Here is a 25,278-nt window from a genome sequence, read left to right as displayed (position 1 = left end):
CACTAAAGCAGGAACCAAAGGCTTTATTCATGCTAGTAAAGTGCCCCTGCCCTGTATTATTATCTTACATGAACGTTTTTCACATCATTGTGTCTTTTAAAATGCTTTCTTAGAGAGTTTTCTACAACATGTTTTGATCACAGTGATCCCCACTCTCCCATCTTTCCAGGTTTACCCCCTTCTCTGCCCACCTAACCTCCACTTAACCCATGAAGACTGATTTACACTGTCCAGACATTTTTGGATGTATGTTTTTCCACTACCATATCCTTATGTCTCGTCTTTACACTCAGATCACAAGTTCCTTGATGGTTGGGATTATATTTAACACAAATTAGCACTTTCTACCATCTGATGCAAATACTATATATAATGCTCAATCAATATTTGAAAGAAGATCTGATGGCTATCAACACTGTTTCTAGTGAAGCTAGTTATCTTTGAGAGGTTCTGGTCTACATAATGTTCTACTTGGGAAGAAGTGGCTAGACAGTAGGAGCAGAAAGATGTGCTAGTTTTCTGAAGATAGGATCTCTCACTGGCCTAAAACTCACTGATTAAGCTAGGCTTGCTGGTCAGCGAGTCCCAGGAATCCACCTGTTTCTGCCTCACCAGTGCTAGAATTACATACACATGCTACATGCATCACCAGCTTTTAAAGCATGAGTTCTAGGGGTCAAATTCAGGTCCTTTTTCTTACACAGCAAGTACTTTAGTGATTGAGCTGTGTCTCCAGCCCCGCAAATGCATTTTAGTTGTCTAAATATGTTCTTGAGTTGTCTAGGCACCTTTTCAAATGGCAGCCAGTTTTTTTCTTTATTATTATGTGTTTTAAATTTTATACATCAGCCATGGGTTCCCCTGTCCTCCCCCCTCCTGTCCCCACCCCCACCTTCCCCCCAGCCCCTCACCTCCATTCCCATGTCCTCCAGGATCAAGGCACCCCTGGGGATTCATTTAAACCTGGTGGATTCAGTACAGGCAGGTCCTGTCTCCTCCTTCCAGACTGAGCAAAGTGTCCCTGTGTAAGCCCAAGGTTTCAAACAGCCAGCTCATATGCTAAGGACAGATCCTGGTCCCACAGACTGGGTGCCTCCCAAGCAGATCAAGCTATTGAATTGTCTCACTTATCCAGAGGGCCTGATCCAGCTGGGGGCTCCACAGCCTTTGGTTCATAATTCATGCGCATCCCTTTGTTTGGCTATTTGTCCTGTGCTTTTTGCAATCTTGGATTTAACAATTCACGCTCTTGCAGACCCTCCTCTTTCTCGATAGTTGGACACCTGGAGCTCCACCTGGGGCCTGGCTGAGGATCTCTGCATCCACTTCCACCAGTTATTGGGCGAGAGTTCCAGCATGACAGTTAGGGTGTTTAGCCATCTGATCACCTGACTAGGTCAGATCATGGTTTCTCTCAACCATTGCTAGCAGTCTATAGAGGATGTATCATTGTGGATTTTGGGGGACCTCTCCAGCACTCTGCCTTTTCCTGTTCTCATGTAGTCTTCATTTATCATGGTCTGTTATTCCTTGTTCTCCCTTTCTGTTCTTGATCCAGCTGGGATCTCCTGCTCCCCTAAGCTTTCTTTCCCTCAAATCTTGCCCTTCATTACTCCCACTGTCATCCAGGTTGTTCATGTAGATCTCATCCATTTCTCTGTCATTGGGTGATCCTTGGGTCTTTCCTAGGGTCCCGTTTTCTAGGTAGTCTCCCTGGAGTTGTGTAGCAGTTTTATATGTACCCAAGAACTTTATATAGTAGAAAGAATATGTGAATGTGCCCAGCTGATATTGAGACCTGTTTTTTGAACAGTTTCTCAGACTAGAATCATTATATGTGTATGCCATGGGGGAAAAGGGATGGATCACTCAGGAGAGTGAACCATATTGGAGGGCTTTTTATCAGTTAGGTGGCAATAGGTACATTTGTAATTGACCAAACAGTGGCAGCAAATTGCAGCTTTAGTCTTGCCCAAGCCAGGCTCAAAAGCCTGTTGAGAAAAGCCCTCAGGTTAGGTAGTGTGGCATCATGGTACTTTACAAGCAGCCCCTGGGAAAGTGCCTTTGGAAAATGGGATTGTATTCATTTGTCCATGTTTTGAGCGTGGATGGGGAGAAATTCAAGGCTTTTAGCATGGCGTTGAGATATGGATTCAGTCTAGCCATAAGAACTGACACACAATTCACCTTTTTTTTTTGTTAGCATAAAGAGATGCTGGGATGAAGTAAGTGGTATTTGCTTTAGGCTAGAGAATCTCTTGCTGAGAGACTGAGCCTTCTCTCTTAAAGGATGACCCTCAAATACATTCATCAGCTGGAGGCAATACAAAGCATCTATTTTGGAAGAAAAAAAGGTCTTTCTTGGCCAAAGAGGGATGCTGGTAGTCAAGTGGCATACTCAGCAAGAGAAGGCATCCAAAGTTTACAAACAAGATATGCTTCATAGAGTCAACTTTGCTCTGTGACATCTTTGCCAGCAATTTCACAGGTTTTTCTCCCCCCTACATAGATATCAAGGCACTATACTTCCTGATTGTGGCATTCTTTTCTTCAAGATTTCTTTTTATTTGATATGTATGAATGTTTTGCCTCTATGTTTGTATGTGCACTAAATACATGCTTGGTTCCCACAAATGCCAGAAGAGGGTGCCTGTTTGCACTGGGACTGGAGTTACAGATGGTTGAAAATCACCATATGGGTGCTAGAAACCAAACTCAGATCCTGTGCGAGAGCAGCAAGTGCTCTTAACTACTGAGTCATTTCTCCAGCTCATTCTCATTCTCTCTCTCTCTCTCTCTCTCTCTCTCTCTCTCTCTCTCTCTTGACAAAGTCTTGTTATGTGACTCAGGCTGGCTTCAAGCTGGTGATTCCCCTAACTCAGAGTCCCTCAATGCTAGGATTATAGGTGTGAGCCACCAGGCCCAGCTCATTTCCTGTTGTGAAGACTCTTCAGAAAAGGTCTCTCTGTAACAGTGGTTCTCACCCTTGCTAATGCTGTGTGACCCTTTAATACAGTTCCTTATATTGTGCTGACCACCAACCATAAAATTATTTCATTGTTACTTCATAACAGTAATTTTGTACTATTAAGAATTGTAATGTATCTATGTTTTCTGATGGTCTAAGGCAACCCCTGTGAAAGGGTCATTCAACCTCCAAAGGGGTCGTGACCAACAGGTTGAGAAACACTGCTCTATAACCACCCTGGCAAGAGAGGAAGGATTCTAAAGAGACAATTGTGCCCATCCTTTGTTCTACCAGACTATTAAGACAAAAGAACCCCTAGGAAATGGAATTCTTCTAGGAATATCACACTGGAAGAGGGCAATGGCTGAAGTCTCATCCATCCAGATGAGGAACTTGCCTCCTAGGAAGAAAGCTCACCCAGTCCCCACAATTTATCTGAACACCATGCCACAGAGAGCAGACAATGATGAGGAAATCGTGAGCAGGACCATACCCTGACTAAGATTGCTGAGTTACAAAGAAGACTTGCTCTCTATTAAAACTTACTTAAATCTAAACCTCATGTCAGGACCCTGAATACAAACTTGGGTCTTTCTTTGTTTCTCTTTTCAGTTCTACCACGTGAAACTGATCTTCTTTCTTCTTTTTTCCTGTTACTTGTCTCTTTAATTGGTGTATTTTAGAGGCGTGGCCAAGACTAATTAGGCTCCAACAACAATTCAGTCTACCACACAAACTCAGGCACAAGACTAGTCCCACTGCTTGGGATTTACCCCTGTCCCACCCACACCCCTATCCTGTGACTTGGGAAAATAACAAGCTACTTAATCGCTTTGTACCTAGTTTACTCATTTATCTTTGAAGCAAGTCCTACGTGCCAAATGTACTGATACTAATTTTTTCCTCATTCTGAGATGGGATCTCAGGAAGTTGCTCAGCTTGGCCTTGCAGTTAGGTTAGTCTGTAGCACTAGAATTTGGGATTCTCCTGCCTCTGCTTCATGAGTAGTTAAAATTTCAGGCCTGCACCACCACGCTCTGCTTTTTGTTCATCTTGGTGTTTTGGGGACAAAATCTTGTTATGTGGTCCCAACTGGTCATGTATGTACTTCTGCCTCAGTATGCTCTATCACTAAAGTTGATGGGAAGGCAGGAGTGAGCCATCATTCTGGGCCTTATTGTCATTAAAAAATTTTACTTTCACCTTGCCTGCAATTTTCTAAAGGTGAATAAAGTGAGAAATGGACCCCCCCTTTTTTTTTTTTACTATAAAAGACAAAATATTTGTATATTTTGCCACTGGTTTACAAATAGTTGGCCACAAGCAAGATGAACTCCGCAAACAGATACAAAAAAGTAAAGAAATACCCACAGCATCTCACTGCACTGTGTAAACACTTACTCAATGTATTTGAGGGAGATTTTCTGCGTCTGTTTGGTAGTGACAGTGGCGATGTACATTTGTAACGCGGCCAGCCGCAAGGCAATGTCGTATTTCAGCTCTGGTCCAAATCGCTCCTGAACAACGTCGTTACAACTCTGTGAAGAGACCAGCAGAGGGCGCAGTTCATCAGCGCATGGGCTGCCTTGTGCTCTCCTTTAGAGGAGCAGGTGACACGCATTCCCCCAGTGTTTCAACCTTCACTTCTAAGGCACTGAGGCTAAATGGGGAAACATCTCCACGGTGCTACTTGGAGCCGAGTCAGTATTTAATTGCACAAACACAGACCACACAAAACATTTAACAGCCATCGACAAGCTGTTATTTAAATATTTAGCTTTTTGTAAAAAATAATTAGGAATTTAGGAATGGAATTGCCAAACACAGGTGCTGCAGCTGAAGACAGAAGCATGGTGGAGGAATGCAGCTTTTGCTGCTGGACTACGAATCCTGGCTTCTAAACTTCACTCATTTCACATAAGGTGTGGCCTTGGGCAATTTCCTAACTTGATGGTGCCTCACTTTTCCTTTCTCTAAAATGGAGTGATGGTGTTCTCTAACAGCAGGTTGTTGTGAGGACTAAAATAGTTGAGCTGTGCTTGGAAGCACACTTTAAAACATTTATTTGTGTTATTCTTATTCTTACTTTGTGTGCTACTGGGAGGTTGCCAGTATCAAAGTCCTGGCTTTGCCAACAAAAGCTATTGCATTAGAAACCTTACCATTTATTTGAACTCTTGCTCTTGGTTTATTCATCTATTATAAGGGCTCATAGGAACTACTTAACTAGATCTGCTTGAGGATTATAAGAGGTGTGCTTTATCACAGGGCATTCCATTCATTTCAATGTCTACAGATCTCCCATTTCAAATATGTGATTATGTGGGAGTTATTCCACACTTTGGAATCAGTTTGTTTAGTTCACTGAGTTTGTGGCTAGGGTCAAAATGTAGGTCATGTATGGTGCTGCACCCTATAGTTTCAGCGACTGGTGAGGCTGGGATGGGTGGATGTCTTAGCAGCTTTTCTATTGCTGTTCTAGGTATCACGAACAAGGCAACTTATAGAAGGGAGAGTTTATTGGGGGATTACAGTTCAGAAGGTGAGCGCATGTCCATCATAGCCTGCAGCATGTCAGCAGGCAGGCAGGCATGGTGCTGGAGCAGTAGCTGAGAGATCACATACTTATTCAAATGGAGGCAGAGAGTCAACTAGGAATGAGGGCTTTTTAAACCTGAAAGCCTACCTCCAGTGTCACACCCCCTCCAACACGGGTCACACCTCCTAGTCCTCCCAAACAGTTCCACCAACTAGGGACCAAGCATTCAAATACATAAGCCTATGTGGACCATTTTCATTCAGATCATCACAGTGAACTACAAATTCAAGGCTAGCTTGAGCAAAATCACCAGACTGCATCTCAGTCAACCAAACTGGCTGAGCATGTGTTATAAAATGCTAAGGTCTCATGTGACCAGAAAGACTAGACTTGTTAGGAGCAAAGGGGTGAACTGGACAGAACATGCAGACTATGTAAGCTGATTCTATTTGTGTGCTAACTGAGTTTTATTTTGAAAACTGGGTTCTAGTTAGGGAAATACATATCCCCTTTCATGCATCCTTATTGCATTTTTGGCCTTGTCTTAAGTAGACATCAAAAGGAAACACATGCTGCAATTATTTTTGCTTCCTTTCTAAGAGAAACATGTTAGTAATCACCTCATATACTGATTTTATGAAGTTCTTAGCACATCTGTACATACAATGGATGCTTACTTCTCAGTCCACTGCTTCATTGCTAAGTGAGTCCAGTTGTCCTTCCAATCCATCCCTAATAAGACCTTTAACCTTTGTTTCCCTGAAAAATCTTGAAGCTTCCTGGAATACACAGCAGCTCATATTTGAAGTGTGTCTGTCAAGAAACAAGACCTAGCATGGTTGGGACATACCCTCCAAAACAATTTAAAGCTGCCACTTTGTTTTGTTTATTTTGGTTTTCACAATCGTGCCTAAGTGCTTGAGGCAGTCAATCTTGGCTCCAACATGTTAACAGCCAAGATAACATTGTTTTATACAGTCCTGTAAGAGAACTGGAAGCCCAGAATGTGGTGTATGTTTGTGTATGCTCACATGCTTAGATGCACATGTATGTATGGATGCACAGGCATATGTGTGCCCATGTGTATTAGGTCAAAGGACAACTTTGGATGCTGTACCTCAAGAGCCATCTACCTTTTTATTATTATATTTTATATTTAGACAGGATTTCTCACTAGCCTGGAATTTACCAAGGCTAGGTAAATTCCTAGGTTAGGCTAGCTGGCTGGCAATCATCCAGGATCTGCCTGTCTTATCTTCTCTGATGCTGAGATTGCAAGTGTGTGCTGCCATGTCTTACTTTTTGCTTAATGTGGGCTCTGGGGACCAAACTCATGTCTTTGTGTTCTTTATGGACTGAGCTTTTGCTCTAGCCCTAGATTCAAAACAGAATTGGTGTGTGTGTGCGTGCGTGCGTGCGTGTGTGTGTGTGTGTGTGTGTGTGTGTGTGCAGAACTTAGATATAAAAGCCCAGGTTTGATGGTAGGCTCTGTCAACTATCACTACATTTGCTTTAGTTTTCTTATCTAAAAATGGGCGAACTCTGAAAAACAACTAACTTGAGAGCTAACTGAATTGCAATGTTCCCGTGATAGCTCTAAGGTGGTTAATTCCTAAATGGAATGAGTTTTATAAACACAAGCCATTATTGTTACTTTTCCTAAGAACTCTGGCCCAAACCATTTTTTCCATTCCTGTTGTACCTTGCTGTTTGAATAAGAATGGCCCCTATAGGCTCATGTATTCGAATGTTTGATCTCCAGTCAGTAGAATTATTTAGGGAGGATTAGGAGATGTAGCTGTGTTAGGGTAGGTGTGTATCATTGGGGGTGGGCTTTGAAGTTTCCAAAGCCCATGACATTCTCAGTTATCCCTCTCTGCTTTGTGATTGTGGATCAGGATATAAACTTTCAGCTACTGCTCCAACAAAATGTCTACCTGCCTGCCACCATGCTCCCCTCCATGATAGCATGAATTCTCTGAAAATATAAGCAAGCCCCATTAAATGCTTTGAAAAAATTGCTTGATGGTGTTTCATCACAGCAATAGAACAGTAACTAAGAGACTTGCATTTAACCAGACTTCTGGGTAAATCTTCTGACAAGGCAATTAGTCACTTAATTATTATATAATTAGTTAAGAATGACCCTGGAGAGTTACTGTGCAATGTGTGTTTGTGTGTGTGTGTGTGTGTGTGTGTGTATTAGAGAGAGATACAGAGAGAAATCAATCATCCTTTTATTCCTCTTAAATCTATTACTTAAAATACATTCTCACAAGTGAATAGTAGCAACCATTTTGCTAAGTAGAGGTCCTAATAGGCCCCATTGTAGGTCTATAAAAAGTTCATTTGTAATTAATATCTGTTTAAAAGGAATGCAATACTATTAACTTGTTTACAAAGATTTTGGTGGCTCATGGGTTATATCCCATTTATTAATTGGTATGAATAACTTTTTCTGAATAGAGAGTGGACAGGGCAAACATCAACAAGCATATTATTACAAATTAAAAGTCTAGGTTATTAGAGTTTACTTTTAATATATATTCTAAAATCTATAAAAGTCCTCATGGGCTATTAATGACTCTGAGATGAATATATATTATCACTATTGAAATCTGTTTGCATCTCCATGCTTCATCTGGCCAATGGTGACTGCTCTCATTAGGAGCCTGCTCAGTTAAATTGATTTTGGTTTTGTAAAGTGCTATGTGTGGCTTCTGTTCTTCAGGCAATTTCATTGCATCTTTGTAGTAGCTTAAAAATCAACACAGACACACGGGAGACCTGATGACTTCTAGTAGACAGATGTGTTATTTTAAATGCACTACACATTCTGCGATATAGTCATTTCCAAGTAGAGTCTGAGGCAAAAATCGTTCACTTCCAATTCTCTGAGGGGGAAATATAAGATGATAGTCACTTGATTTTAGTCTCCATTGCCCATAGTATATGGCTATTCATCTCCCCTGCTGCCTATTCCTTTAAGAGGTAGATAATCTACCACCCACATGAAAGCCAAGGCAGGAAAATGGAAACATCATCAGTCTTTTTCCCCCAGTCTCCAGGCAAGCTCTCCAGACAGACTGTCTTATTTTGAGGCTAGTCCTCTAGAATAAAAGATGTCTTTCAAGTGAGAAAACTCTCCATGCATTTGATTTGAGCAGGTATACCTTAAACAAAACATAATGAGCTTTAGAAGTACTTCTTGTCTCCCTTCCCCAAGACAAGCACAGCCATGTGTTTTCTTCTTTACAAAGGCAATGGACTTCTTGCAGTGTTTAAACAGAAGCTGAATGGTTTGAAAGCACCATCCTGTTACCAAAATGAGAATGTAATTATAGAGAACAGCCCGTACCTGTGTTTCACTGTCTACAGTTGTATACTAACAGGTACCTGGAGCTATTCATTTACAACTAACTAGCTAATAATTGTAGTACATGGTCTTATTGGAGGTGACCTAGCCTCTGAGTGATGCTCAGCAGGAGTATGGGGAAGATGCAGTAACCAATAAGCTTAGAATCAAACTTTTTGTTTCATGCAGTTATAGTTGGCTGGGTTTCCTGGCCTACTGGAAGAACAGAAGACATTGTTGCCAAATCAGGGGTGCATATGACCTATATTTAACATTGAGAAAACCCAGAAGATAATAGTCTCACTGTTTAGGTTGGAAATGCAAAATAAATTATTTTTTATAAATAAGGTGTACATACTGAAAGGATTAGACTTATCTTGGAGATGCAGAGCTATCTTCATGAACATTAATCAACCTCTTGAGCTAAAAAAAATCTTGTTCAAAGACCACAAAGGTGGAGAAAATTACTGGGCTCTTTTCTGAGGATCCCTACATACTAGAATGTACTTGCATATTCTGTTTCTTTTCCTCTCTGACTTTATTTCTGATCTCTTGAGTTTATTGATACTTGATACCAACATACCTAATTTGCCACATTTATCATCTTTGTATCTTTCCTTCACCTAATACCTACTTTTTTATCTCAGTTTTTCTCCTTCTTTTGTGTATGTGAAGGTAAAAGACATGCTTACAGACACTTGGAGTGATTCTATTACTATGTACTATACATTAAACAAGTAGATCCTTTTTGAGATTTCCTTTTTATATTTATGGGTATGGGCATTTGGTCTAAATATATGTCTATATACCACATGCATTCAGTGTACATAGAGGCCAGTAGAGGTCATTAGATCCCTTGGAACTTGAGTTACAGGTGGTTGTTTGCTGTCATATGGATGCTGGGAATCAAATTCAGATCCTTTGGAAGAGTATTCAATACTATTACTGCTGAGCCATTTGTTCAGACCCAATATAAATTATTAATGTTTACTTCAATTGCATTGGAAAATTTAAGTGAGAACAATAGGATGGGTTCATAAAAATATAGGAACATCTAAATATTTAATCACATAAACTTAATCATATATATCTATACCAATACATTTCCTCTTAGATTGTTCCAGATACTCACTTCTGGAAGTTTTATTTTTTGTGTGTGTGTGAATAATAATAAGCTGGACCATCTAGAAAAGATATATCTCTCTTAGAATCGTAAAATTTTGAAAATTATTAATTCTAATATTAATCATTATCACGATGTCTCAGAGAAATTTAAGCATGAAAAAGAATGAATAAACATACAGAGAAGGAAAACTTATATAGAATACATAATGAGATTAGGCATGTCATTTTAACTCATCATGATAACAATAGATTAAAGTAAAAATCACCAATTAATACTATTAATAAAAGTTAGTGGGTGATAATTTGATGAAATATAAGATGATAAAAGTCACAAAGTGACTTGCCACAAATTTCTTATTCATTATAAAAGAAAAGTTATTAATTTTTACAAGGATACTATCCACATAAGAGTCAAAGTTAGCCTGACAATGAAGGGGATAAACTGGTGCCACTTATGTCATTCTTTGCAAATCCATAACCTCAATGTAATCATGAGAAAATACTAGAGAAACACAAATGGCAAGATTTCTATAAAATGTTTGATTAGTACTTCTCCAAACTCAATGTTACAAAAGTCAAGGGAGGATAAGGGATGGACCTGATTTAAGGATACTAAAGAAACATGATAACCAAACTACATGCAGAATTAGATTCCACAGTAAATTCTATTCTAGAAAAAAAAAAGATGGCATAAAGGATATTTGGGGGATAACAGGCATCATTCGGATGTAGAACAAAGATGAGATAAGGGACATGCATCGATATCCTATTTCTTGATTTTGTTTATTGAACAGAATTTATTTAAGAAAATATATAATATATAAGTTATATTGGAAAATACATGGCATATTTAATATAAAAAATAATTCATGATTCTGGAAATTAGCTTTCATGTACTGTAGAAAAAATATGATTGCGTGTGAATTTCTTGATGAAAGAGAAAAGGAATATGTACCTGCATTAAATATAAATTACACTTGAGATAATAGTAACAATGAATCTTGATGGAGGGTGTAGATTACTATTCTTGACACCTTTATGGGAGTATAAAGTTATGTCAAAACCAAATATAGAAATGTTAAGAGCATCACACACTTATTTTATGTTTCATTGAGCTTTGGGTGGGTGATAGGAAGAACAACAATGAAGAGGTCACTTTATGTTCACCTCAACATTCATATAGAAAAATCTAAAAATTTTACCTACCTGAACATAGAGATACTCAAAAGCAACTGGATCTCTCCTTAACAGGTCAATGGGATCCTTTGGGACAAAACTGATCCGGAAAAGACATCTCATCTTATGAGAGCTGGGCCTCTGTGTCACCTGGATAACCAAACACATCATTTAAGAACTTCTTGGTGCTGACTGAGAAAGGGCTGAGAGCCACAGAATCAAAATCCCCTTTCTTTCTACATTAACAAAATCTTCAAATTGGCATTTGTGTGAGGCTGGGGTCCCTAGGAGCAGACTTGGGGGGGGGGTCGGGATTTGTACATAACAGATTTGATATGGGAATGTTCAAAGGATAGGCCAGGAAAAGAAAGAGAAGGCAGTACAGGAAAGGAGTTGACAGGAGTTTAGACACACAACAATATCATAATATCATACCAATTCTTATCCTGTTCTGAGACGGTAATGGTTTCATTATCCTGGATGGTTCAAAAGTATGTAGCTACCTTTTTTCAGGCCATTTAACCCATTATTATTATTATTTTTTTTAGTTTTTGGATATGGAGCATCACAAAAAGTTTTGAATCTTTGTTCACCTAAATCACCATAACACTTCCCCATAAGGTCCATGCAATAGGCAGAAGTTTGAGCAGAACTGGAAAGGGAAAGGGTAAATTGTGGGACTCTCATTAGATTCAGGAACTGGAGGGCTGCCCATATCACTCTACATCTTACTGCCACAGGCTAAAGGTTATTTATGGCATGTACCTGTGACTGTTTGATGGATCAGGGAATTTGAGGAGTCATCAGGCATAGCCTGCTATTAATGACAGGCCAACTGATTGCTCAGCACACTCCAGATGAGGAACCATTGACAAGTGTTCTATGCTGCCACTCAGAGCTTTCTAGTAGGATGGGGCTCCAGGTCCCATGGTGCAAAGAGCTTAATGAGATATTTCTATTGGCTCCCAATTTGCCACATTCCCATTTTCTACCTCCTCCAAGTTTTGACCATGATCTCTCAGGGAACTTCCACACATTCAAGTGTTTGGCTAAGGTTCTATTTCCAGGGGAACATAGATACACAATGAGTTTTAACTTGAGGAGTTGTGAACATAAGTGATGTTTCCCTTATGACATTACATAAAAGAAGCCATCTATTTCTAAGAGTGCTTTGTCATGGGTCATTTTGAAAGTGACTTTAAATATGGCTATGTACATTTAAATCTGATGGAAATCATAGGTCAAGTTTAGATACAGAAATGGCAATCAATATGCATTGTAATTTTCCTAATCCATTACATTCTGTTGGATTTTGTTAAAAGAATAGGGCTATTTCAGGGAATTGATGCATGCAGTGTTAGGTTGTGATTTTTGTTTAAAGAATTATTTTCAGTTTTAATTAGATATGTACATGTGAGTGCAGGTCCCTGAAGAGGCCAGATGTGTCAGATCTCCTGGAATTGAAGTTCTAGGCAGTTGTGAACCACCTGATGTGGGTTCTGGGAATTGAACTCAGGTCCTCTAGAAGAGCAGTACATGTTCTTAACTGCCGAGCCATCCCTCCACCCCGCCCCCAGATACTAGCTTTTAATCATGTATCAAATTAGAAGCACTTTAGCATGACAATGCTTCCTGTCCTTCCATGCCCTTGGTGCTATTTTGCTGCTTCAGCTGATGATGTCCCCCCCCCTTTCTAGAGTTATCTCTTTGTTGAACTTTCCTATGCAAGAAGACTTTGTGGATACCTAGACATTCAAACAAGATGCTCAGCTTGTTTAAAATTGAGACAGGTGATGGTGTCATGTTGGATGCATCAGTAAGCAGTCAGCTTGTGAACCCAGAGAACAGATGGGGGTAGGAACCAGGAATTTCTAGTGGGTAGGACTGGGGCAGTGGTTGCAGGCTTCCAAAAATAGTCAAAGTCATCTATGTTGTCTTCAGTTCTGGATGACTTTGGTTCATTTACATACCCTCAGGAACAATTTTGTGTTTAATGATTTTGAAGAGACTAGAGATCAAAAGAAGCAAAGAAGCCATTGCAGTATCAGAAAGTGTCACTCTGCAGAGCTACATTCCAGTATCTTCCTGGCCTTTGAATGACAAATCTGGAAGATCTGCAGCAGATTGGCCAAAAGGGGGCTATCGTTTTGAGGTGTCAAGTGCATTATGAAGGTAGTGCTTCCTTCAGGGAGGACCTGGGGGATAGAGAAGCTATAGGGAGAGGACTGGAGGGAGGGCATTTGGAGATAGCACAGGCTCTCCTTCCACCAGCAGCATCATTTGGGCTTACTTCACAGACCTGAGTGAGTGTCTCTTGTTCATGAAGCAACAGTAGCTTGGTCCCGGCCCCTTCGGTCCTCTGCTCCAGCATGAGAGAGAAGTGCTCAATGCCTTTGATAGACAGCTTCTCTTGCAGGGTTAAGATGACATCCTTACAGAGCAAACAGTGATACGAAGATATCAAAATCAGCTCTGTCTCTTTTATTTATTTATTTTTTTAACAGACTACCATGACCAGAAACTGTTATATCTAGGCTTTACATTCTGTAATGGAATACTGTCAACTGGTACTGAAATCTAATGGTGTTAAGAGTGAAAAAGCACAGGATTGAGGCTTTCTTCTTGGCCCTTTCTGGCTTCCACCACCACCGAAACTTTCTATGGAGTTCAAATCTGAGAGATAAGGCAAGCAGCTAGAAGAGGAGCTTGGTGATCATATAAGGTTCTTAAAAAAACAAAAAACAAACGTGTGCATGGGTGTTTTTCCTGCATATGTGCTGTGTAGCCCTTGCATGCTTGGCACCCAGAAAGGCTAGAAGAGGGCATCACATTCCTGGAAATGAAGTTATAGGCGGTTGTGTACTAGGAATCAAAGCCAAGTCTTCTAGAAGAGCAGCCAGTGCTCTTAACTACTGAGTAATCTCTGTAGCCCCTGTGCGAGGTTCTAAATTAGAAAGATTTTTAACAGATGGAGGGCTAGTTTCAATCTCCTCTTTTCTAAATGAGAAAACAGTTAAAACAGCTCTGAAAGTGTTCTACCCCAGGGACTGGTAAAGTGTGACCTGCATGCTAAATCTAGCCTACCACCCATATTCGTAAAAGTTTTTTTTTTCTTTTTTCCCCCCGAGACAGGGTTTCTCTGTGTAGCTTTGCACCTTTCCTGGAACTCACTTGGTAGCCCAGGCTGGCCTTGAACTCACAGAGATCCGCCTGCCTCTGCCTCCCGAGTGCTGGGATTAAAGGCATGTGCCACCACTGACCGGCTATATTTGTAAAAGTTTTATTGGGACAGAGTCAAACCATTTGTTGTCCATGGTTGCCTTATTGTCCATACACTGCATGAACAGAGTTGAGCCTGTGAGGCCTGAAATGTTCATCATTTTAGTCCTGCCCCCAATAGTATACAAGATGTAGCCTGTTCTGAAAGATCACCATGATAGTGGTGAATCTCCTAAGAAAGCCTGGTTTCTAATTCCTGTCCTCATGCTTCTAAACTTCACAGTGCTGGGGAGTCATTCAACCTCTAAGTATCTCAGTTTCCCTACCTGTAAATTGGAAGTGATAACAATGACTGCCTTGGAATTGATATAGGAATCAAATGAGTTAGTACTTACAAAGCATTTATTATAATGTCATTTACACAGAGAGCACCACCACAACAGTATATGTTTATTTGACATCCCTGGGGAAGATAAAATGAGCAAGCTATGTCTGTAATCTTTGATAGGATTAAACAGTTATAGTCAGAAAGTGTTGAGTACACAAATAAAGGATGTACTGCAAGGCACAGCTAGTCTCCTCAGCCTTTCATTTGTTCATAGATTTGAAACTAGTAAAGGATCCATCTTCAAGGTAATTTTTGGTCAAGTGCCCCAAGTCCTGTTGAGAGTGAGGATGCTGGTCAGTGTCCGAACAATGCACAGGGCAACCATGGCAAATAATCATCTATTCCAAAGCCACAATAGTTGGGTTGTTATGGTAGAGAAACCTTCCCATATGTGAAGTTGGTTTTTGATGGACTCTACTTTCTGCCCCTTTGCCATTCCTTCAGGCCTTATTAAGACAAAATCCACAAAAGCCACCTCCATGCCTCTCCAAAGAATAATTGTTCAACCAAAATTCCTTGATTGTGTTGAATGTGATCTAAAATATCTCTTGCTTTACATTTTTCACATGAAATTGAGGAAAGAGAAACATAACCCAGGCTTTGTGTGGCTACCTGAACTCTATGTGACATTTTTGTAAACCAGTGGGGTGTGTGTGTGTGTGTGTGTGTGTGTGTGTGTGTGTGTGTGTATGTGTAAAATGACCTCAATAGTTGCTCCCTATTCTAACTCTGTAACAAGAATTTTGGCAAATTGCATCCAGCAGCTGTCACCTTTCTTTCATCACTGCATGGTTTCTATTTTATGCTTGCCAGCCAATGTCTGTTGTGCTAATAAGGCTGGTAGGTACAAGATAAGGTATCCTGAATTTGTTGTGAACTCTTTGCACAGCTCCTAGTCTCCTTGTCACCTGTAATCCACCAGGAAACCAAACTCAGTCTAGTGTGACTTGCTACAAAAAGGAAGCCAGAAGGAATGAACAGTAGAACTTTTTTCAGTTAGACTGGTTTCTGGTAAGAAATGGACTCAAGTCATAGCATATGTCTTCAAGTGAGATAGAAGGTGTGACAAAGTATAGCAAGGAGCTGAGCAGTTGAGACCACAGAATAAGTACATAAGAGCAGAGAGATTCATAGTAGTGTACTTTTGTGCATGGGTTCTAGGGTCTGCAAACAATAGCCCATAGGTCCAACTGGTCATCCTCATTTGCTCACACAAAGTGTATGCAGGAAAGAATCAGCATTTCCTAAAGAGAGATGTGGCTCTGATGTGTCACTATTTAGAAAAGGACCTCTTAGCTCTTCAGTGGTCTGCCTGGCAGGAGTCATTATGCTGTTGCTAAAGCTCTAGTCCATAACAGACAGTTTTTGCTATTAGCCCACAAATAATCTTGGCCTGTGCAACATCAATTTGACCTCTAGAGGGGCAAGGCACCTAAGTCAAGCCATGCAGTTGGTCAGCTGTGTCTATGTGACCAGTCTCCAATAAAATCTATGGACATCAAGACAAAGGGGAGTTTTCTTAGTAATATTCTGTGTATATTGTTACATCATATCTGGGAGACTATAACACTGCCTGTAGGTGTCCATAGGGAGGGGACTCTGGAAGCTGTCCTATGGGCTGACTTCCCTTGTTGAATCCAGCTTGTCTTCTCATCCTCTGCTATAATGAACTAGAATGTGAGAGGAAAATATTTGAGATCTAGGTCTTCTCAAGAAGATTATTCACCTGAAAGGTGGTCTTGAGGACCTCCCAGTGCCACCTCTCTGTGGCTGTTTTCCTGGTGCAACAAAATAATCCAATAATTCCCACAGACAACAGATGGCCCCAAAGCCCAAAATGGTTACTCTCTTCTTCTTTCCAGAAAGAATTTGCTGACTCCTCTTTTACTTGATTGATTATTAGATCAACTATCCTCTTGTCATACATTGTTATTGAATATGAAAAAAGGAAAAAGATTTTATTAGCCATCACCATTTCAAAGTAGTGGTCTTTTATATGAAGGGAACTAGTATTTCATCTGGGGCAATTAAGGATGACTTGGTGCTCCTATATCCATCTACTAATATTGTTCTTTCTACTGCCTACTGAATCACCATGGATTTAAGGCAATTTAAACCCAGCTGCTTGCTGGTATTATACAATAAGAATGCACAGCAAGTGAGCTGTGTAGAACCGTTTGCACAGGTGAGATCTACTCTGAGTCATTTCAAACACAGAGAATTAATGGGTGACTATTGATAGACATTTTAAACACAGACTTGATAGTCTCTTGCTAGATTATGGTAAAGATCATCACTAGGTACATTTTTACCTCCATAAAATCTTTCTGACTGTGCCATTTGAAGAAAGCCTATTTTAGGCTGATGAGACATTGGGGAGCAATCAATTTCTGAACATACTTTTGTACAATAAAAAAGAGGAGAATATGCTCTTTTCTTTTCTAGGAAAGAAGCATGAGGGAAAACCTATACCCTTTGCTATGAAACCTATTATGTAAAACTCACCTATGGCTCAGAAATCATGGGATTACATGATGGCTCATCCTTTAACCACCTCCTGAGAAATAAGCCTCAGTTTCAAATTGTTATGTGGCATTTTCCAGCAATTGGCTAAAGCAATCAAAAGTAAATGTTAACTTTACATTATTCTACCCCTTGTTTTTGCTGGACACCAAAAATGACAGATATTTAATTAATAGTTAATACCCTAATCTTCTTGGTGGTTGACATTGCTAGGAAATCCTGTTGGCTTTGGGCAGGATGCCAAACCTTCTTGGTGACTGTTATGCTATTTTAATTAATGTGTGGTTGCATGAAAATCACTAGTCCTGGTGTTCCTTTAGAGAAAGCATGTTCCAGTGTTTGTATCACCAATACAAATAAAAGACTCCAGAGCCTTTTCTGTTTATGCATTCTGTCTTGGTTTGGTTTTACATACTGAGTACAGGCCCGGGGGTTCAAATGTCAGCTTACCTTGATGGAGGTGCTGCAGTCAAAGCGAAAGGATTTGGTCTGTCCATTTTCCAAATAGACTTTCAAAACATTTGGCATAAAAAGAAGTGAGTTGTCCTTAACAGTTTCCTGTTTAACAACAGAAAAGAGAAATGGTGGCTGTGAAGGTTAGTCAAAGTAGAGATTTACTCTTGACAGTAGCGACACATGTCTATTGTTTATTCTTATCACAATAGAATAATGAATTAATAACCAAATGCTCACAGACCAAATAGGTATTCCTTTGGTGGGATATGAACTAAGGCATTCATAGCAATATTGTTTTCCAGCTACAAATAACCCATGAAACTCCAACAAAAGACATTTTTGCCTATCAGAAAAATCAGATGCATTTTTTACAAAGAAAGATTCCCCAATGGAAAACATTATTACAGACGTAATTCCTTTTTAGACAAGAATCTGTGTTTGGAAACACAAGCTCTGACTTTTGTGAATCAGGATTAAATGAACAAAATGAAGACCATCAATGATGCTGTGTGACAGGAGACTGCTGGTCTCTGGTGGTGGTCATGTAAATGAGTCACAAGCATGAAGGAGCTCAAGAGTAAAATTATTTTTTTAAAACTCTTTGTAACCCATTTAGGAATGTTTCTCATCTCAAAAGGAAAACATAAGAGGCAAGCTAGTGTGCTAAAAGAGAAAAAGACAGGGTCAAGGCTTTCAGCTCAGTGGTATAGCACTTGCTTGATGTCCTAGTTAGATTTTTTGTCGCTGTGATAAAATGCCATGACTAAAAGCAACTTGGAGAGGAAAGGGTTTATTTTAGTTTACAGGTTACAGCCCAGAATTGGAAGAAGCTCGAGCAGGAATTCAAGGCAGGACCTGGAGACAGGGACTGAAGCAGAGACCATGGAGGAATACTGCTTACTAGTTTTCTTCCAGGCTCACATTAAATTGCCTTTCTTATACAATTCAGGACGGCCTGCTCAGAGATGGCACTGGTCACAATGCTCTGGGTCCTCCCATATCAATTAGCAATCCAAGAAAACTCCAGAAACATGCCCACAGGCCAAACTGATGAATATAGTTTCTTAACTAAGTTTTCCTCTTCCCAGGTGTCTCTAGTTTGTACCAACTTGACAAAAACTAACGAGCAAACCTGGTATGTGGGAGGGCTCTGCATTCCATTCCCAGTGCCACAAAAAAAGAAGTGAAGTGCTAAGTCAAAGCGATAATGAACAGCTCATAATATAATCTAGAAATAACTCAAAAATGATGCCAACTTGAAATATGACCAAGAGTGAACCTGAGAAAGGCATTCCTTAGGATGCTTCCTTTAATTGGAAGTCATGAGAGATGATGAGAGAGATGAAGGAGAGAAGTAGATGGATTCCTGTAAGATTCATGAGTCCTTGGAGGGAACTGTGTTATACACATATATTTGTTGTCACAGAGGCCCGGGGTTTGGGGAGACATAGAAATAGCAAAGCCATATGTCCTTTGGTGTGTAGATGAAGGAACTGAAGACCAGATGCACAGATGTTTATAAGTGTTTTACAGTCTGAGCAAACTCAACCCTTGTATATCTCATTAACTGGTCCCTTGGCTTTCACTGCCCATTTCTTTCTCTGAATTTCTTCTCCTCATTTCTACTGCCATGACCTTCCTCTGTGACCTTCTTGCTGCTTGATTCAATGAGTAAGTCTGACTTTAAATTCGGAAGACAAGGCACCTTGTGACTGAGAAGAGCATATTAAAAAGGATGAGATTCCATGGGCTGAGGGTTAGATGTGCAACTGAAGATCCTTTATAGGATCATGGTAAGGCAACAAAGACTGCAGAGAACACTGGCTCTTCTTCAATGTCCTCACATTCCAGCTGCCTCACATGAGCCTGGGTATAAATGGGGTTGAAATGACACGGTTGCAGAAGCTTCTAGAACATTATTCTTTCTTTAGATGCTCAGTCACATGCTGAGAATCCCTGGGGTGGAAAGATAATTTTCTTATGAAATTTTGATGTGATATATTTATTTTTCTATGCCTAGAATCTTCTGCTCCTCCACTGAGTTGGTGACATGTGGTAACCGTGTGCTTAGATTGATGGAGATCCATTGCAGGGAGCAGAATGCATCAAGTTTACAGGACAGTACAAAATGTCCACAGGATAACAGTGACAGACTCAGATCTTTTCTCAAAATGTCCCAACTGTTTGTCAGATTGACTAACCACGATACTTAATCTTTATTATCAACTAGTTTTGATTGAGAGCCACCTAGGAGATTAGTAAAGCACATCCCTGGGTGTATCTATGAGGACATTTCAAAGATAATTGACAGAGGGGAGAAGACCTGTCCTGAATATAGGGGCTGTCATCAAAGGTTAAGAGTCCAGATGGGATAATAGGGAAGAAAGTCTCAGACCCTAGATGGACACAGATTCTCCTTCTCTCACTCGTATTTTATCTATATTTCTTTCTTTCCTCTCATTATCCATATCTATCTCAATTTCTCTTTACTTTCTGGATGTTGTGAGCTGAGTAGCCTCTGCTACAAGCTCCTGCTGCTATGATGTTCTGCCATACCATAAGGCAAGAATCAAAAGCCAAGGAATATAGACTGGATCCTTTGCAATGATGAGGATCCTTCCTTTATGAAGTAGTTTAGGCTTGGTATTTTATCACAGATGAAAGAGAATTATCAGATATTTCAATTCCCTGATCTCCAAGTTGGAAAGTCCTAGGTTGGGCTGGTGATAAGAAGATTCATAAGTGCCTTGCTCAGGATATGCATGTCCACAGCTTCCAATACAGACCCAGGGCTAACTTCAGGGAAGAGTGTGATCCACAGCAAACAGATCACAAATGAAGGTCTATTCCTAAGAATTCATTTAAACATCACCAATAATAGCCAACAACCATCAACAAAAAGTCTGAAATTTTCAAGACTCCCAAACTATTAGTACCCTTGTAAAAGCATTCCAAAACCTAAAACAAAAATGAAAATGAAACAGAATGCATTCTCCTATCTTTGGAAAGTGTAGAAAATGAAGAATACTTTTGATGTCTGCATTATCCATGTATTCTAGTAACATTATTGGCTTGACTCAAGCACAGCCTCTGCCTCAGTGATTCTCTGCATAACAACACAGATAATGGTAAACTTACCGACACTTGGCCGTTGATGATGACCTCTTCGGAAAAGCGCACTTTGACCGGGTTGGACTTCAATCTTGCCTTTTTTGCAGCACTAATAAATGCTGATTTGGGAGACTAGAGGAAATGGAAAGATTTTTATCCAATTACTGGCATTCTAACACAAACCTTGTGACAGTTTTTTTTTCATCTTTATCCTCAAAGGTATGCATCATTGTCGCTAAAATGTAAAATATTCGGTGCATGCCCAATTCAAGGACAAAATGCAAATTATGGATGTGATTGAAACTCTGTCATGACTGTAAATTAATAACCTTGATTTAATGACCAGACCAGAAGCACAGTATGTTCCATGTTCTTACTATTCACAATCCCAAGGATCTTTTAAACCTTGCTTTGAATGCAGAGCTCTGAAAATAATTCAGAAGTGGGAAGTGATTTTGCCTTAAGCCTCTATGCTTTATATCTCTGCAACCTGGCTTTCAGCCTTATGCAGGTAATCTATGATCTTGGATCTTAATGGGCAGGGTAGGAGGAAACTCTGACTGACAATTAAGAGTTGAACTCCAGACTTTATGGTTTGCCTTATTTTAGGTGCATTATATTTTGTGATTCTTCACTGTTTTTCTTGGAATGAAGGGCTGAATGTCACAGCTCTTCCTTGGAAACCATAAAAGCAATGGGAGCATCTGCTTAGAAGGGTGCTAGGACAAAGTGGATTCCTTGCTGCATGGCTTTGGTCAAGTCAAACCATCTGAAAACCATCCTTACGTAATTTTAGAAAATCCTAAAGGCAATTGAACTCCCATCTATTGACATCATCACTAGTTTTATAAAACAAAAACAACCTTTATTCTCCATTGGATTTAACAGAGAATCAGATGATTGCTGGTTTATAAAGTAAAATGGTCAAATATTGGCAATTGCCTAGTGTACAGACTGATTTGCATGCTCCTTATTCTGTAGGCATTGAGGCTTTTGTACAATACAGTCTAGTAACTGACCCTTGAAACTACATAAAGGCTTAACCTCATGTATATAATATTATTTTCATGGCCCCCAAACTTATGATCATAATGCATACCTCTTTTTAAAGTTAAATAACAAAAAATTTAAAGGACTCCACACCTTGCAAAATACACATATTCTGGAAATCAATTAAATAAGTAAAAACACGATGGAATGGATATATAAAATATGGTATGTTTATACAATAGAATATTGATTGATGACATAATCTTGAAGCATGGTATGAATGAAATCAGACAGAAAAGACCAAGTATTGCATAATTATATTTATGTGAAACAGCTCAGAGCAGAAAAAAGACAAATTTGGAACAGGGGCAGAAGCAAGAGGAGGAATAAATGTTTAATAGGAATTTCCTCTGTGAGTGATGAGAAGGCAACAGGGATGCTTAATAAATCATGGATGTTATGTAATACTGATGAATTGTACAGTTAAAAAAGCATACTTTATGTTACATATGTGTATTTTATTATAATATAAAATCATTGTTGAGAATACGCAATGACATATATGTTTGGGGGCAGATTTTTTTTGTCTTAATATCGGGAGAATACTATTTTTGTTTGTTTATTTTTGAGACAGGTTTTTGGTTTTTTGAGACAGGGATTCTCTGTGTAGTTTTTGTTGCCTGTCCTGGATCTCACTCTGTAGATCTGCCTGCCTCTGCCTTCTGAGTGCTGGGATTAGCCTGGGTGAAGGGAGGAGGGGACTGGACCTGCCTCAACTGAATCTACCAGACTGAGCAGAATCCCCAGGGGGGTCCTTGCCCTAGAGGAGATGGGAATAGGGAGTGGATTGGGGGGAGAGCAGGGGCGTGGGAGGAGGAAGGACAGGGAAATCTGTGGCTGATATGAAAAATTAAATTAATTATAATTTTTTTTAAAAAGGCGTGCACCACTGCCACCGGCTTAATTCCCAGGGCTTATAATCCTTCTAGATAACCCTTCCTGGCACCAGAATTACAGGTTTCCAGAACTATACTAGGTGATGTTTCCAACATTCCCCTGCACACCTTACTGAACCTATGTGAACTGTGTGCATTGTCTTAGAAGCCTTGACAGATGGATGACTTTTGTTCTGAAGTTTCATTTCACCCACTTACACAAGCCATTTTAAAGAGAATGGCTGTCCTTTAAAAAAAACTGGAAAAGCACTCTGGATGAGTGGCCATCAAAAGATGCCAGTGTTGAGCAAGCTCTGTGTGAGTTTTGGAAGTCATACTGCAGTGCTGGAGCGATGTGACAATGGTGTGTTCTCATCAGTGTCTGTAATTATAGGCCAAGTTTAGTGATGATTAATGAGCAAATCATACAGGGGTGAGTTCATTTGCTTTTGATATGCCACTTTTTAGCTGAAGGAAAAACATTATTCCCCCTTAATGGTTCTGAATGGCAGTATTTACATTGGCATAATGTGTTGAGCACAAATGAAGTGGCTGCAATAAAAATACCAGAATAGACATGACTCATAGGTTGAGATGTCACAAATAATGCATGGCTTTTCTAGCAGTGTTTGACAATAAAATGTTCAACTCATTCAAGGTACCTTATACTCAACTTTGACTTCTCTGTGCAACCTGGTTTTCCAATTTAATAATTTACTGTATTGTTCTAGAATGTTCTACATAATTCCCTGCCTCAATAAAAAGGTGTATGTATCAGAACTGACTTTTGAGATGTGTATCATTTGATATGATTTTAGAAATAGAGTGATGTTACTCAGCTTCATTGAAAACATAGCATGATTTGTCTATGTTATGGTTTAAATATGAAAATTTCCCCATAGGCTCATGCCTCGAACATTTGGCCCTAACTAGTGGTGTTATTTTAGGAGGTGATAGAAACTTAGGAGATAGGTAGAGGAAATGGGTCACTGGGTATGATGCTTAATATTTCTTGTTAATTTGACAGGCTCTGAAGTTACCTAGGAGACAAAACCTAAGCAAGCCTGTGTGCAAACAATTACCTAGATTAGGTTCAATGAGGTATGGAGACCCACCTGAACTGTGGGCAATATAGTGCCATGAGTTGTTGTCTTGGACTGAATAAAAAGAGACAGAAATGAAAGTGAGCTGAGGACTGGCATTCATCTCTCTGCTTCCAGTTTGTGGATACAATGAGACCAGTTGTCTCAAGTTCATGACAAAATGATGGTCTGTATCTGTAAATTGTGAGATGGTGCAAACACTCCTTTCCTTAAATTGCTTTGGTTCAGCAACAGGAAAAGTACCTTATATACTGGAGGTGTGCCTGCCAAAGATTCACCTGGATTCTGGGCCCTCCTCTCTGTCTGCTTCCTGTTTGCCATGAGGTGAAGTTTCTTTCTCTGCTACATACTACCACTGTTGTGATACTTTGTTGTATGATGGGCCCAGAATCAAAGGACAGAGATATGCAGACAGAAACCTCCAAAATTGTGAGACAAACTAAACCTTTCATCCTTTAAGTTGTCTCACAGATACTTTGACCTGGTCAGTTTTCTGTCAACTTGACACAAGCTAGAATTGTCTGGGATGAGGACCCTAAATGGAGAAAATATCTCCATCACATTAGCCTGTGGTCCATTTTCCTCATTGATGATTGACATGGGGGGGTTGGGGGAAGCTCACTGTAGGTGGTGCTATCCCTGGTGGTTCAGGGTTGTAGGTAAAAAGTAGGCTAAATAAGCCATGAAGAGGAAGGCAGTAAGCAGCATTCTTCTATGGCATCTGCTTTAGTTCCTGCCTCCAGGTTCCTGTCCTGTTTGAGTTTATGCCCTGACTTCCATCAGTGATGACCTGTTATGTGGAAATGTAAGATGAAACAAGTACTTTCCTCCCCAAGCTTCTTTTGGTTATGTTTTTTATGGCAGCAATAGAAACATAACTAAGGTACAGATCTACAGAGGTTGACTAACATAGTTTATAAAGTTAGTGACTGTAGAGAGCACAATGTGTCATGCTGGGGATGCTTCACTTTTCTTTGTAACTTTAGCATGTACACCCTGGGTATTCTCTTTACTATATTAAACCATGTACTACTGACTAACATGGGAATCTGAGATGATCAAAATAGAAATTTGAAGTCAACAGAATTGGAATAAAAGCCTAAAAATCCACCATAAATGCATTTTTTGTGTTCTGGATTGGCAAATGTTTTATACATTAGTATGAACTTAAAATGACATTTTGGAGCTATAGAGATGGCTCATCAGTTAAGATCAGTAACTGTTCTTCCAGAAAAAATGGGTTCAAGTCCCAGCACTCACATGGCAGCTAAAAACCATTTATCTCTAACTCCAGTTCCAGGGGATATGATCCCCTCTTCTGGCCTCCATGAGCACTGCATGCATGCACATGGTACACAGACATACTCACAGGCAAAACTTCCATGAGCAT

At 39.8% G+C, this 25,278-nt stretch overlaps 1 protein-coding gene across 9 annotated transcripts in view; it reads right to left on the bottom strand.

Moving 5' to 3' along the window:
- Frmpd4 (FERM and PDZ domain containing 4) overlaps positions 1–25,278 on the bottom strand; it is a 914,754-nt gene that overhangs the window by 23,765 nt on the left and 865,711 nt on the right. For all 9 annotated transcript variants that reach the window (XM_036174309.1, XM_036174310.1, XM_036174315.1 and 6 more), the window contains exons 6-10: positions 20,888–20,992; positions 17,744–17,851; positions 13,463–13,594; positions 11,194–11,313; positions 4,370–4,506 (exon numbers count right to left, since the gene is read on the bottom strand). In XM_036174309.1, the coding sequence (XP_036030202.1) occupies positions 4,370–4,506; positions 11,194–11,313; positions 13,463–13,594; positions 17,744–17,851; positions 20,888–20,992 (602 nt within the window). The remainder of the gene's footprint in view (positions 1–4,369; positions 4,507–11,193; positions 11,314–13,462; positions 13,595–17,743; positions 17,852–20,887; positions 20,993–25,278) is intronic.

The sequence above is a fragment of the Onychomys torridus genome, chromosome X, assembly GCF_903995425.1.
Source record: "Onychomys torridus chromosome X, mOncTor1.1, whole genome shotgun sequence".
Lineage (NCBI taxonomy): Eukaryota > Metazoa > Chordata > Mammalia > Rodentia > Cricetidae > Onychomys > Onychomys torridus.
Note: the sequence above shows the minus strand (reverse complement) of the source record. Positions and strands in the feature narration are given on the sequence as shown.